We start from the raw sequence: 16,969 nt of genomic DNA, 5'->3' as shown, positions 1-16,969 counted from the left end.
AGTATTTTTTTTAGAGTATTCTATTCTGTTCTCATGTTATATTGAAATTAATTTCGTACACAGTTAACTGACATGTTATTTATAATGAACAAACTTTAAAATGTATATATGAGTATATATATACATGAGTAACTAAGAGTATCCTTATGTAAGAAAATTTGTTTTTTTTTCTAATTTTTCATTTGCTTAAATAATTGCTTATCAATTGATTTTAGTAATTACATTAGAAGAACGAGAGTTATCAGAAGAACATGGCATTTTCTTAACAGCTCCACCGCCTCAATTAATCATTGATGAACAATCTCAATCAGAAATATCAGAAACAACATTAACCAATATTAATCAAACTGATGTAGATGAATCCGTTGACACACATAGTGTCATCGATATAACATTAAGTTCAGACATAGAAATGAAAAAAGATAGATATCAGTCGGATTTACCAGGTAAATAATATAAATTATGTTTGGTTGATATGTTAGTGAAGATTATTTCAAGCTGGTTTTAGTAATGGGTAAATATTAAGTGATGGACGATCGGAAATCAGAGAGCACTGGATATTTATTCTACCTTAGTGTGAAATTCTTCAATAATGTGGACTCGACTCCACCAGTTAACAAACTCAGAACCTTCAATTCTCCCAATTACGCCTCACCGCAAAGTGTATTCTAGACAAATAATTGGGAGTTATATACTAGTAGAATTCAAATACGTCAGAAGTAAAGTAGTTATCCATCCAATAATAACAGTAATGATGAGGCTCAACATTATGAACCAGTAAAAGTTAGGAATGTTGACCAGTAGATTTCAACTCAATGATCTCCAACTTATGACGTTTAAATCTTGGGTTCAACTTCTGGTAGATTTATGAGGAGCTTATACCATCTAGACAAATAATTGGGAGTTATATACTAGTAGAATTCAAATACGTCAGAAGTAAAGTAGTTATCCATCCAATAATAACAGTAATGATGAGGCTCAACATTATGAACCAGTTAAAGTTAGGAATGTTGACCAGTAGATTTCAACTCAATGATCTCCAACTTATGACGTTTAAATCTTGGGTTCAACTTCTGGTAGATTTATGAGGAGCTTATACCACAAGAAAACATTGTTCTAGTGCTCCTTCCCCTTGGTCTTCAATGAGCACTCAGTTAGTACCATTTTGTAACGAAGAACAGCTTTAAGAATTTTTCTTCCCTCTGATTTACCTTGTCTCATCTTCGTTCATACTTTTCAGTTACGAAAAAAGAATCTCAAATAAATAATGTAGATAATGATATTATAAAAGATGTAAGTTAAATGATATGTTGATTGCTTCTTTGATTATCATAAATGTTTTTATCTTACATTTTGTCAAATATCACATCGATATAAATCATTCTCACGGTTCAGTCAATAAATTTGGCTAATTCATGGAAACCAGACTGCATCAAACAACATTTCTGCTTTTCTTTTTAGTAAGCTAATTAACATGAAAAATTTTAGACATTGGACAAGTTCTGTTGCTTTTTATGCGTTAAAACATATGCTGTTTTAGAAGAAAGTAATTTGTACATTTGATGGCGAAACACTGGAAGAGGTGGAAACATTCACGTATCTGGGAAGCATCATTGATGAACAAGGAGGATCGGATGCAGATGTAAAGGCGAGGATTGGCAAAGCAAGGGCAGCATTTCTACAATTGAAGAACATATGGAACTCAAAACAACTCCCAACCAATTTCAAGGTCAGAATCTTTAATACGAACGTCAAGACAGTCCTACTGTATGGAGCTGAAACGTGGAGAACTACTACATCCATCGTCAAGAAGGTACAAGTATTTATAAACAATTGTCTACGCAAAATACTCAACATTCACTGGCCGGATACCACCAGAAACAGAGTTTTATGGGAGAGGACAAACCAGTTTCCAGATGAAGAAGAAATTAGGAAAAGACGTTGGAAGTGGATAGGACATACATTAAGGAAATCACCAATGTGCATCACGAGGCAATCCATAACATGGAATCCGGAAGGGAAGCAGGAAAGTGGAAGGCCAAAGAACACAATACGCCGGGAAATAGAAGCAGATATGAAAAGGATGAATGTTAACTGGAAAGAATTGGAAAGGATTGTTTGGGAGAGAGTTGGATGTAGAATGCTGTTGTGCGGCCTATGCTCCTCGACGATGGGTAACAGGCGTAAGTAAGTAGGAAAGTAACCTTTAAATAAGATTCGTTTTTACTATGGTTTCTTTTTTATTTAAAATTATACATTGAACCAAATAATTTTATACGAAGCAGGACAAGTCTCAATGATGAGTATCAACCAAACTTCCAGGGATTTTATTGGTTCATACCTTCCAATATTTTAGCTAGCCATATATTCAATACCCTGATGATTTTCAGTCTACTAATTTATTATAATGATCTACATACTGTACATACTGCTGCTTATTCTATTGTAGAAAACAATATGACTCGTTTTTTTCCAGTAGGTATTATTAAAATCATTCGAGAATCTTCTGTACCCTGAAATTCAATGACGTAATTATCACAAGTATTTTAACTGAAATTGATTCATTCCGTGTACCAAAATTCATCGGTTTTTTAATTTCCCACTTGTTTAAAGGAAAATAAAGTAACCAATTATACTATTATCATACTATACTATACTATTATTATACTATATTTCAAAGTGTTGTTTGTGTGTTATGAATGAATTTCGGATCAATCTCTATGATCATATGTGTATCCTAAGTGGGTAGTTGAAAAATGGTTTTAGTTTAAGTTTTCTTTGCAATAAGATTGTTGGGGATTGGAATTGGGGATTTTGTGTGAATGATAACTCTGAGATTTAGGTACATCCAGGCGATGATACTCAAATAAGATAGAACGTTTGTCCTGCTGTTTTTTATTATCAAAAAATAGTTTAATCTTAAAATTAGTTGTGAATACATAGAATATTCATAAGACTGTTATAAAGCAATCTGAATGGGAGTATTCCAATTTTATCTTGAATAAACTGAGGAGTGGAACTATAAATTGAAAACATTCAAATTACGTAAAACCGTGATTTTAGTCACTAACTACTGCTGGGTATACACAGCTATTTCAGCCCAGTTTGTGACTCTTCAAGAGTATGAACAAGAAATTTTGTTATGTTTTGAGTCAAACACTACCATTGAACTCCTGAGTTAGAACTCAACTGGCAGGATTTTTTGTTTTATTCAGTTTCCAATGTGGTGAAATTTAGAATTCATTGAATTCTTGAAGGTTCTAGACTAAAACAAATGAGTTACTTTGCACTTCATGATTATCAGTGGTTTCCAGGATGATCAACTGAAAAGGAGTTGGATACTTAGAGACATACAAACACAAAATTCATACAGTACGAATATGCCTCATTGGATCGTTTTTTATTATTTCGTAGGTAGTGTTCGTTTGAGACTGATCTTATTTGAATTACCCTCGAAAACCGAAGGAAGTTGGTCTGCTATTTTGTCTTAGTATAAGAGTTGTCTAAAGTATGCACCCATGATCACACCAGCAGCCGAAACCACGACCTAGAGTTATGGTAACTGGTGCCTAAGCATTAAATGAGTGAGTTTTCATTTAATGCCATACATTTTAAACTTTGGATGACTCGTGTCATTAAACTACCATGATGGAGACTATTTATCCCCCAAATAGCTGAGCTTTATAAGCTGTGACTTCGCACAAGAATTTCAAGAATCGATCTAGGATCAGCTAATAATGAGCCCGCTGTTATAATTTGGACATGGAGGATGACAATTATCACCTATAAACCAAAGAAACCCCTCATAACAGTATTCTTTTAAATGCATGAATTCGACTTAAACTTTTCAGTAGCCATGAATTTGATAGAACAAATTCATTCGACTACCGAAAGATCTTGGATTGTTGATATCATATCCATTATCAAGTAGGTGACATGCAATCACACTCTGAAAAACATGTTGATCATTTAATCCCCATTGCATTTAACAGCTAATTCCATTAACTGAATTTCAGCCCTTAAATTTCTACTATTTTCTAAAAGTTTGAGTTTAACTTTCTGTTTATCGTTTTGAGTTTTTCCGAACCTTTTGCTGTATTATCGTTGAATATATACAGAATGTTACGACTGCATCAGGAATCTATTTATCACGAGTATGTATTACTGATGCAAACTAATACCTTCATATTTTTAGAATAGCTAACGGAAGGTTGAAATATATTCCATCATTTCATTATGTTTTTAACTAAAGGTATTTACTCTTCACCGAAATGGTTTTTTTTTCAATTACTTTGTAGCCAAGATCAACAAATGACATTGTCCAGCTAATCAATAACAATATAGATTCTAAGTCATCTTTTGTTAAAAGAAAAGGTCGAAATAGATCCTACTTACAGGATGTTACATTAAAAGAGACAAAGTAGGTAATTGTGATTGTGTTACATTTGAGCTGATATATAACCCTGATAATTATTAATTGATGTTCCAATTCGTGAACCTAAAACTTATTCAATCACTATTTGGAATATGAGAAGGAATGTAAAATACACAATTAATGAAATTTGTTTCATTACCTCGTTTTCCCATCGACTTTTTGTGATCATACTAAATAATTTCAAAGAATGAAATTAACTAATTAAGTCGACCAGAAAATCATCTGAAATCGTTTTAAATTATTGATAAGTTTAGGAACACCTGGAAGCACTGGAGGGCCGTCTCGTCCTATTGTGGGACTCCTCAGCAGTGCACATTCACGATTCCCCCGTGACATTTGAACCCAGGACCTATCAGTCTCGCGCGCGAACGCTTAACCTCTAGACTAATGTGCCGGCATCCAACGGTGTTAATGTCTAACTTCAACCGATCCACAAAATCGAGCGGCATATCCACCATTGTCTTCAGTGAGTTACTATCTCTCAACAGACCCGGTTGAAATTTACTGATCATCGCTTCTCGTGGATGCGCACTACCGAGGAGTCCCACAATAGGACGAAACGGCCGTTCAGTACTTCCTGGTTTTCCACGGTGGTCTAGTTTCAATCGACTCGTGAATTCAACTATAGAATTACTAAAATTTCCACAAAAACCCCTTTTGATAAAGTTTAGCAACAGTTAGATTATTTTGAAAATTCAAGTAATCTCTACCCCATCGTCTAAATAAGTAACCTCTATGTCATCAATTCACTGCTAATTAACAAGAAATGTATCATCTAACATATTCATTGTTGCGACATACTATTAATCAGTATGTTTATCATCTAACACGTTTAGTCAAAATGTCTTTATCATAAAAAGACTATCGAACTATTAGATACAACCAATCATGATATAAGAGTGCAGAAACCACACCAAAACAACCATTTACTAATTTTAATTTACTTGAAACGATATCAATGTTATTTTTAATTAGTAATCCGTAATATATACAAACTACTTAAAGCACAGATAGTTTCAGTATCCTCACAAATGTCACTGACATTAACAAGTCATAAAAAGACGCGTTAATTAATATGGATCAATATTGCAGTTCATTTCATTTTTATACTTTTGAACAGAAATACAGTAAAGAAGTGAATGGAATAATGTTCAATAATGTTATCATACCTGTACTAGTGTAGTGAAAGAAAACAGCAGTGGGGACAACCAAATGTATTTGTACACAATATCACAGAATTTCTTGGTAAAATGTGAGATCCATACAGTAAATATTTCATTTGCAAAATGTTAATCAATTGTCTCAGACTTGATTGTCCCGTCGTTTCCATACCAATCACTTTCTGTTCTCATTTTCTTCTTCCCGATCTATTCAACCTTCTGCCGCCAGGCATTTCACTTTCGGTTGGTGACAAATACTACTTATATTTGTTGACATCAGTAGCCTACACTACACTAAGACCTAAATGTTTAAGATTTTTCTTCAAAGAATATTAAATTTTCTATTAGATAGAATGAACCGATGCAATGAATGTATACAATACTCATTAGTAATTTCTTATAATGTGGAATAGTTCAATGAATATTGAAAGAACAATGATTTATAATGTAGAATAATGTGAATGTACACTGAGATATGATAACCTCAGTCAGAGTGGCTTATTCAATTCAATGACTAAACAGTGGAATAATTTATAAATAAATGATGATACTACTTTTGATTAGAATATAGTACATGGTTATATGTAAAAAGCTATTCTTCAGTATGATAATAAAAAGAATTGTACTATTTATTTTAATATGAGATTTATTTCGCAAATTATACATCAAAAAGCTATTCATATTCTTCACTTTTCATGTTAGCTTGAGCAATTTCCCAAAGTCAAATAGATTCACATTAATTTTCAAAAGAACAAACTAGATTTTTGAGCACTGGACTATGGAAATGTTTTTTTCAACCGTAAATAAACCAAACAAATAGATATAAGAAAATGTATCACATAGAGTCTGATGACGTGGTGGTCGAGCTTGCCTATCGCGATGAACCAATCAAGTTGTACTGGCTGAAACAATCGTTCCTCAAGGTCCTACCATGCCAGATAGGTCGGTTGAAGAGCGGTAAGACTAAAAGCTGCAAACCCAAGGTCTGAGGGTGATGTCGTACTGCTGACTGTACAGAGGTGTGATGGCAGTAAGGTGTTTCCTTTAGACAACCAGCATAATAGCGATACTGTCTTCCCACAAAGAGGGGTGGGTTTAGGAAAGGTCGACCCTAAAATGCACACCTCGCTTTATCCCACGGATATCCGTCTCCAGCGATAAGGTCCTTTGAAGAACGGAGCTAACACAAAAAGATCGTGTATTACTGGCATCGAGCAGTTGTCCCTTGGGCATTGCGGTCAAGCCCTCAGGTCATTAAGACCACTTCTAATCCAGTTTTCTTTTCAGGTACCTCTAGAAGAACCCTTCCACGGTGAGGGCAACCGGGAAGTAATAACTGCCCTCATACCTCTAGCAACACTCAAGGTCACTGACGAAAACAGTGGTTCAAATGTATCCTTTTGTGGTGCATGCTAGTTGTTTTGACCGATATGAGTAGTATGTAATACCAATCAGAAGTAAAATGCCTAGAAGAAGATTGAGTTGAAGAGAACAGAAAGGAAAACACAAAAGAGTAAGGATAACCACAGAATTGAAAGAATTATGAAGCATGTAATGGATAAGTGAACGAAGATATGGAAATTATGTATTTAGTGTATGGTTTTCATATTTTATGAATGCAATCTGTAATTTTGCATTAAACAATAGATTGGTTATCCCCACCAAGTGTTCGTCCATTTCACTACCATCTACTTATTGTCTAGTCGAAATCTTCTGTCACAATAAATTATCTTCATGCGAATTAATGTTATTAAACAACCGTCTATTCTAATATCTACTATTCTTTTATTATCTAAATTAGTTTTCTTTAATGTTTACTTTCTTTTTGGTAATTAAAGTAAAATTCGTCAAGAATACGGCTTAAAACCGATAAATAAGAATAAAATTTCTTCACCTGCTAAACGACTGCAATCGATTGATCAGAAGGTAAGTATAGTTATTCAGTCAGTCAAATATTCCCTCTCTCTCTTATTCATTTACGTTTTTCTTTTAGAATATAAATAAATTTGGCAAGAAAAATGTAAGTATATTCACTGGTTTTCGAATTAAACTAACCTTTTAATCGCAAAGACATAGACAGATAGATTAACCTGATAACCCGTACACACACAAATATAGTTGATTGCCAAAATAAAAAATATGGGAAGTTTGTATGGAGATATTTTAATTTGAATGTAGTTCAAACCATTGACTAACTTTACCATTAAACAGGTTGAATTAAATAACTGTTTAATCCTAACATATAACTTCGCAGTAGTATTCATCAACGACACCATTAGGGATAAAACAATTAGATTACAAATTAATAGATAAAATCTTAGCATGCCCATTATGAGATTACTGGTATATTTACAAAAACCAGTGGTAACCGATGTGATACTTCAATTTTCATTTCGAGTTACATATATATTACCTATTGACTTTTTATAATTCAATCAGCTGTTCTTCCCATCAACTAACTACAAAAACACAAATAATTGGAAACTTGTAAAAATAATCATAAATATTAAAATATCTTTGCTCTTGTGATAAAATATGTGTTCAGGCTCTATAAAATGAATATGAGATATCGTCTATATCGGCAAAAATGAAGCATGCGTAAGTCATATTCATTTGATGATATATATCTTCCAATCACTGATAGTGTATCGTAAAGTCATAAGTTGAGTAATGCTGAGTTTTGATAGAATAACCAGGTCGGATGTTGGTGTTTTAAGTTCTCATATATCGAACCGGTTATAACTAGTGTTACACATCCCTTACATCATGGAATGTAATACTCACCGGCATAAATATAGGTCTGATAAAAACTAGTAAAGACCACATCAAGATACAGCATCAAACCATCAAAGCAATTACTGTCTACCTCAAACTTGTACGTAAATCCAAACTTCCTGGTTAGAGCTCTCACTAAAGCCTTAATCTTTGGTTAAAATAATCATTGATAAAACTGGATACAGGTTCATTCATTTTTAGTCTGCCCAAAGTAAAATTATATGTAGCATATCATCAATGAAATATGTTTTTAACTGTTTGATTTGTCCATGATAAAAAGCTTGGAACTTCTGTCACTTATTCTTGAGGTATTATGAATTAACAGTTAGTAATTTAATACAACCTGTATCAAAAATGATCTTATTAAAAATTGATAAATTCAACCATTGATTAGCTAAACTTTCCCTACTTTATTATACGCACATGCCTGAGTTTTTCATCTTAATTCAAAAGTTTCTCATTTTTATCGATGCTCTAAAACATATCAACTTAAGTTCGTAAATTTCTGTTCAGTATCATTGTTATTTTTTTATTTTATTTAAAAACATAAATATTGGTACAAAGAGGCACTAGATATATATGCGCCACACAAATCTCATTTGATTTGTGTGAGGGCTGTGATACTGCCCAGGTGCCCAGACTGAAGCAGGTGGTTTTCTTAGGGGGCCACACTCCGAGCCTTTGACCTGAAGGCTTAGTCCACAAGGCAGTGGAGCATCGTAAGGAGATGCAGTCCCATGGTAGCCGGTGACCAAGGATTGATTCATACGCCATTTGTTCCTTCAGGATACTGGAGCCAGCCCATTTGCACCATTGGTTTGGAATCAGGGTTTCGCAGCACCCCTAGGTGTACTTTCCGTGTCCACCAACCCGGTTAAAATACCGGACATTCACTTTTCGTCCTCTCAATTTCGTAAACAACAGTAATGCCACGAGAAGGCATTGAGTAGGACTTCCCTGGCAGAGGCTATATACGCGTGGCCATGTGAGAGCATTTTTCGAGAGGGAGAGCGGACTCTCTCCACTCTCGGCCGTACCAGGGCATTTGGAGGCTACCAGGTCATTTGTTAACTTACGGTTCTATTTATAAATATCAGTTTGAATGGGCTTTTTTCAAACTGCCTGGTCAATTTCATTTCAGTGTTTTGTAAATAGTTAAATAAATCTTTTTTAATCAATATCGTTCATAAAAACGTTTTTCTTTAATGATTTGAAATGTGTAGAATGAAAAAATTGTACGAAATTCAATCATACGGTTACTAAAAACATTGAATTATGAAAGTTTAGAAAGAATAATTCAAGCGGCTGAGAAACGTATACTACGTTTAGCTGGTTTAACAAATAGTTCAAAATTACAATCATTACTAGTCAATGGTGATGTTGTTGAAGAAAACGACGGTGAATGGACACCAAATGGAACTTATGATTGTTCAAATTATATGAATGGAGATAAATAAGTCTGTCTGTTTGTTAGATAAGAGACAGATATTGACATGATATACCATAAAAAGATAGTTAACAATCACATAATGGACATTTAAATGAAGAACTAGTTGTCATTATTGAGAAATGCATTATTTCGACTGTTATTTCTTTTCCTCATTTTGGGTTGTACTCACATTATCTCATCTAAGTTGATAATTGTAAATAACATTTTTACAAAAATCCTTAGAATGATAAAAAACGGGGTCTATAAAATTTAAGCCTTTCCATTACCCTGTGATTATTTTTATTTATCAATAACCTACATAGGTAAATATAATCAGTCATAATTTAATTGATTTGTTATTCAATTTTATTGTCATAATTAAACTATTTTCCCAAAAAATCTTGACTTATTTCCATGAAATTATTTTGTTTAAAACAATGATAACTTGAAATGTGATTGGTCGTTCCTGACTATGTGTTCTTCAAATTTAAAGCAATTAGGATGGTTGAAATCATGAATCAATTGAAGCTAGACCACTATGGAAAACCTAGAAGCACTGGACGGCTGTCTCGTCCTATTATGGGACTCCTCAATAGTGCACATCCACGATTCCGCCTTGCGAGATTCAAACCCAGGACCTATCAGTTCCGCGCTCAAGCGCTTAACCACTAGACCACTGAGCCGGCTGGCATCCAACGGTGTTAATGTCTAACTTCAACCGATCCACGAAATTGAAACAATTATTCCATGTGATAAATTTCGATAGCGCAATAAGAAGACGAAGATTATCAGAACTATGTGATATATTAGCGCAATACATTCCAAACAATCTGATCACATATATACTTGTTAAGAATATTCATATATAAAAATAAAAGGTCAACTAGACTGAAAATGGGGGTAAGAGTAGACAAGGATAATAATAATCATAATAAAAATAATGCGTAAACAATTTGAAACCTGATCACTCTGAATCATAAGCTAATGTTACCAGGGTAGGTTTAAGGTGAGAACAAACTGTTTTTCGTTGTGTGATGCACCGAATTAGTATGAATTTACTTGTTAATGATCATTCTTAAACGGCTAGTCTTCCAAAAGTCTTCCATCCTAATAGCGGATGTATTAAATTACTTCAAAAACGATGGGAACACATTTAATTCAGGGTTCTATAAAAAATATTATAGCTAATAGTTAATCTTACTAAAATCATTGTATACAAATGTAGTACTAATCACTCAGTACCTCATATAACTTCTATGAGTTTTGAAGTAAAGAAGAAAGAAATTAGTAAATCATGACAGCCTAGATTAGGATTATAGTTAGCTTCTAAAAGTGAACGATAACTCCGAAATAATGTATGATTTGTCTATACAAAATGATATTGATGAATGAACATCAAAACAAAGGTCAATAAACTATTCTTTCTTTTTTTTAAGTTCCTATAAAAATGTATCATGGGAACAAAATAATAGTGTCATATTTCTTTGTTTTAAATTTAACATTGCCAAGTTTTATATATTTAAGATCATGAGTCAATCGAAGCTAGACCACGATGGAAAACCTAGAAGCACTGGACGACCGTTTCGTCCTATTGTGAGACTTCTCAGCAGTGCGCATCCACGATCCCGCCTCTCAACGTTCAAACCCAGGACCTACCAGTCTCGCGCGCTAGCACTTAACCGATAGACCACTGAGCCGACATCCAACGGTTTTAATGTCAAATTTATTGATAATTAACACGTAGGTGCTTTTGAGTCTATTGATTCAAATGATAACAAATGTATCTTGAATGAAATTCCTGTCTCATTTCTGTCAATATAAAACATTTTAAGCTTTACATTATTACCTATGCATAGTCTACATAATAATTAGATGAACTATGCTATGTCATATTTATGATGAAATTTGAAAGAATTTCTCAAGAAATTCATGACATTTGAAGGTTGTCTGAGATTTCACCCCAAAGAAAATATCTTTTCTTAAATGGAACTTGTATTTTAATGACAGCTCTAAAGAATAGAAGGATAATTCTAAACCAGAATGATTTATATTTCTTCTCTCTGTAAATGAAAATTCAAGTGTGTAAGAACTAGGCTTTTTAATAAACGACACACTCTGGAGATAATTGCTAGTGAAGTAAACTATTAAAAAGTTATCTTTACATGTACTTACTTACTTACGCCTGTTACCCCTCGTCGAGGGGCATAGGCCGCACAACAGCATTCTACATCCAACTCTCTCCCAAACAATCCTTTCCAATTCTTTCCAGTTAACATTCATCCTTTTCATATCTGCTTCTATTTCCCGGAGTAATGTGTACTTTGGCCTTCCTCTTTCCTGCTTCCATTCAGGATTCCATGTTATGGATTGCCTCGTGATGCACATTGGTGATTTCCTCAATGTATGTCCTATCCACTTCCAACGTCTTTTCCTAATTTCTTCTTCATCTGGAAACTGGTTTGTCCTCTCCCATAAAACGCTGTTGCTGGTGGTATCCGGCCAGTGAATGTTGAGTATTTTGCGTAGACAATTGTTTATAAATACTTGTACCTTCTTGACGATGGATGTAGTAGTTCTCCACGTTTCAGCCCCATACAGTAGGACTATCTTGACATCTTTACATATAGTTTAAGAAAATTATTTAGATTTTATAAAATTGTATGGGTCTTCGACAGATCTGAAGAGTGTGGTATCTGAAGAATTCGTAAGAACATTCTAAGGAACCGAAACTGAAATGAGATCACTATAATACCACATATAATAACATTTTGAATAGGTTCAATAAAGTTTAACTTCAACACTTTTTTCAGTTAAATACTTACTCAAAATTTAGTTTATCTTTAAAGCCTCCTATTAATTTCAACAGTAAAAAAAGTTTTTGTTTTAAACCTATTTTTAAAAAAAATATTTTTTTCAATAAATTATTGATAGGAAACGGTTGAAAAATAGTATTCACTGAAAAACTATTTTTAGTGTGAAATGGAATTGGAATTTTATAACCAAAAGTGTCAAAAGTAACTTTTATTATTGATTTTAAGTAAGCCATAAACAGTGAAGAAAATATCAGCTGTTGGTCAGTTAATCACCCATAGTATTGAAATGAGGTTGCGTAATATTGCAAATTGATGAATAATAGACGTATACAATATTGGATTCCAGTTTAATAATCTAAAGTTTGAAAAATGACTACAGGATCTGAGGTTTGGGGTACGCACTATTAGGGAGTCAAATACTATGGCTGCCTGCTTTTCAATGAATACTTTGTAGTGAACAGAACACGACTGGGGACAATCGAATGTATTTAAGCACAAATTACAGACTATCTCACTAAATTCTGCTAACCATACACTAAACAGTTAATTCGCAAAATAACAATCGATTGTCTCAATCTTAACTGTTTCTTCTACAAATATCAGTCCGTTTTCTCTGATTTCATTGTTCATGCATTTTTGTAGCGATTGCGCTTCGTTCCTGTTCTTTCCTTATCGATCTTCTACCAAAATACCTTCTGTGTCTGACCACCACCATATACTACTTATATGGATATGAGTAGACCACACTACAATTCGACTAAAATCAGTCGGTAATGTAAATTTTGAAAATCAACTGTTTACACAAGTCCTTTAAAGTACTAATCTTTTAGAACCTAAAGGATATTATACATACTAATGACTTCAGATGAAGATAGTGCTAATTTACAAGTTTATCGATCATATTATCAAAGAATTTCGAAATAAGATAGTATATGGTTGAATACGTTTTCTTGACCATTAGATTGACCATTTCTATGTTTGACCTTAAAAGGCTATTCCTTTTACATTGAATAATGAATATATTCCAATCAAAGTTCCAATACTCTCATGGTATCCTACTGTTCCACTAACTGCTTATCTGCTGTTGATTCTGTCTTTCTTTTTTAATCATTCGGAATAATTTTGATGAATCCTCTTGGATAATAGTAGCACAGAACAACTAATATGTCCTGTTATTTAGAAACAACTGTACTAACAAATACCCATCGAAATGATTAGATACAATAACCAGTCTTTTATGCATTCAGAATAGATAAGTTTGGTGAAGAACAATAATTCCAAAAACTGGTTGGAAAGAAAATTAAATTAGAGAGAATTTGACATCTTCACGAAAGTTGGGGAGCTGTAAAATCTTGTCATTTTATTTTTTCAAGGCTAGTGCGAAACAATTCACTTATAATCTAGCATATATTTGGATTTAAGACATAAGGTTTGTAAGGACGGCCCGTCGGTAGACTCTCGGAAGCCCTAACAAGCCCAGGAAGAGCCGCAGACATTCCATCCAATCACGGCTAGGGGAATGTTCTAGAAATGCCAACGTGGAGCTTCTCCATTGGATGGATTAGTTTGATACCTATGTGCTTATTGGTTGACCTAAATGATAATTTACTTTCAGCCAAAAACTATAAATACACGAGATTTCTGTGCTATATTTTGACACTGTTTGGGGCAATAAACTTCCTGCTTACCAGTCTTTGTCTTCTCTCTTTTGCGACGTTTGCGGGTTCTATCGTTCAAGTAGTCAAGTAGTTCGCGGCATATTAAGAATCAAGGTTCGAGATATAACAACTGGCGACGGGTTAATTTATCAAGATGTCTATTACCTTTGACCAATTTGAAGTTTTTCTAGAGCGCCATGAAAAACGGCTTGAACAATTCCAGATGCGCATACTCGAAAAACTAACCCAGCAGATGAACCTCAATAAGAATGGACTTACAGATGTTTCTGCCAAATCGCATGCTGATTGTATCATTGATTCCATTCACGAATTTCATTTTGATGGTGTTGCTGGTGTAACATTCGAATCTTGGTACAAGAAATATGAAGATGTATTTAATGTCGACCTAGAAACTTTTGATGATGCCGCCAAGGTCAGGGTGCTACTACGAAAGCTGGGTACCATTGAACATGAACGATATACTAATTACATTCTGCCCAAGAACCCAAGAGACATTTCATTCGAAGAAACAGTTAAAATTTTGTCGCAAATTTTCGGTGAACAGTCTTCCTTGTTCAATATTCGATATCAGTGCTTGAAAATAGTAAAAGCCGGCAATGATGACTGGGTGCAACATGCTAGCATAATAAATCGCGAATGTGAGCGCTTTAAACTATCAGCAATGACAGAAGACCAATTCAAATGTCTTGTTTTCGTATGCAGCTTACAATCTTCAGAAGACGCCGACATTAGAACCAGAATTCTAAGCAAAATTGAACAGTGTCCAAATATCACCCTTCAAGAGGTGACTACTGAATGTCAGCATCTGGTGAACTTGAAGCATGACACTTCAATGGTAGAAAATAATGGTCGACTACCTTATGTACAGGCAGTAAGTGGGAAGAAAGATTCCTATATGCAAAAGCAGAACACAACCATTAAGAAGCCTCCATCTGCATGTTGGCTTTGCGGAGAGCTGCATTACAAAAGGTTCTGCCCATACAAAAACTACCGGTGCACTAGATGTCAGCTCAAAGGACATAAAGAAACATGTTGTAAGAAGAAGATGCACCGTCGCTCATCGAGTGTTCATTACCGAAGACGTAAAAACTGTTCATCAACCAATAGAATAATGGTAGCACATACCAGCACAGAACATAATCGAAGAAAATATGTGACCTTAGAGATTAATGGACGCCGTGCCCGTCTACAGCTTGACACTGCTTCAGATATTTCACTTATCAGCCGCAAAACATGGAGTCATATTGGCAAACCCTTGGTGCTCCCTACAACTCAGTTAGCACTCAGTGCATCTGGAGAGAAGGTAAATATTGCTGGAGAGATATGCTGCCCAGTTAAAAAAGGGAATGTACAGAAGAATGTGAAAGTATATCTCACTGAAAGCCCAGGACTAGATTTGCTTGGTCTTGACCTAATAGAAATGTTGCAGTTGGCTAACCAGCCAATTAATCATATATGTAGTCCGGTGAGATCTGATGCACTCTCAAGGTTGATCGGTCCCCAGGCAAAACATGGAGAAGATGTACTCATTGCCGCAGGAGAAGGTGAATCAGAAGTTCAGGCAAAGAACCCATGGATATTTGAAAAAAAATCGCCACCCAAGAAAAGAAGAAAACCTGTACAAGAGTATCAGACGAACGACCGCGGCGAAAAGGTACTTGTAAAGTATCAAGGCGGTCAGAAATGGGAACCAGGTGTCATAGTACGGCGTATCGGGAAAGTACTTTATTTAGTCCGTGGAAGGGACGGAAAATGTACCAGACATATGAATCAGATAAAAAGGGATCATAGAACAGCAGCAGTAGATACACAAGTACCGTTCCACATTCTGGTGGAGAAAGGCCCGAAAGAAGGCCACAACCAACGACTAGAAAAACTTAAGAGTGAGAGCGCTCAGCCAATAAGGGTGATGAACAGAAAAACGAGAACAACAACAATGCTTCAAGAAAATCCAAAAAGAAATTCATACGTCACAGACTTCAAAGGGGGAGGTGTAAGGACGGCCCGTCGGTAGACTCTCGGAAGCCCTAAGAAGCCCAGGAAGAGCCGCAGACATTCCATCCAATCACGGCTAGGGGAATGTTCTAGAAATGCCAACGTGGAGCTTCTCCATTGGATGGATTAGTTTGATACCTATGTGCTTATTGGTTGACCTAAATGTTAATTTACTTTCAGCCAAAAACTATAAATACACGAGATTTCTGTGCTATATTTTGACACTGTTTGGGGCAATAAACTTCCTGCTTACCAGTCTTTGTCTTCTCTCTTTTGCGACGTTTGCGGGTTCTATCGTTCAAGTAGTCAAGTAGTTCGCGGCATATTAAGAATCAAGGTTCGAGATATAACATCACTGAAGACAATTGATGAACTGTCGCTCAAAATCGTGGATTGGTTGAAGTTAGACATTAACACCGTTGGTGTCAGGCCGGCTCAGTGGTCTATCGGTTAAGGGCTCCGTCTCGAGACTGATATGTCCTGGGTTCGAATATCGCGAGTGCCGGATCATGGATGCCAACTGCCACTGAGGAGTCCCATAATAGGAAGAAACGGCCGTCCAGTGCTTCCAGGTTCTCCATGGTGGTCTAGCTTCAATTGACCGATGATTTCAACTATGAAAATACTAAGTTCTCCACAAAACCCCCTCTCATTTATTTTTTATTTATTTTAAAGAGTATCGT

General features: G+C 34.9%; 1 protein-coding gene across 1 annotated transcript; it reads left to right on the top strand.

The window, feature by feature from the left end:
* Positions 1-1,242: 1,242 nt before the first annotated feature.
* Positions 1,243-10,135, top strand: Smp_199830 (leucine rich repeat protein, putative; the record flags this gene model as incomplete). The annotated part of the gene is made up of 4 exons (XM_018797042.1): positions 1,243-1,293; positions 4,299-4,420; positions 7,434-7,521; positions 9,594-10,135. Coding segments are annotated over 4 exons (495 nt in total), but the record flags the coding sequence as incomplete, so codon positions are not given.
* Between the last annotated feature and the right edge of the window lie 6,834 nt (positions 10,136-16,969).

This window comes from Schistosoma mansoni (assembly GCF_000237925.1).
Source record: "Schistosoma mansoni, WGS project CABG00000000 data, supercontig 0529, strain Puerto Rico, whole genome shotgun sequence".
Lineage (NCBI taxonomy): Eukaryota > Metazoa > Platyhelminthes > Trematoda > Strigeidida > Schistosomatidae > Schistosoma > Schistosoma mansoni.
This window is presented reverse-complemented; position numbering and strand designations above follow the sequence as displayed.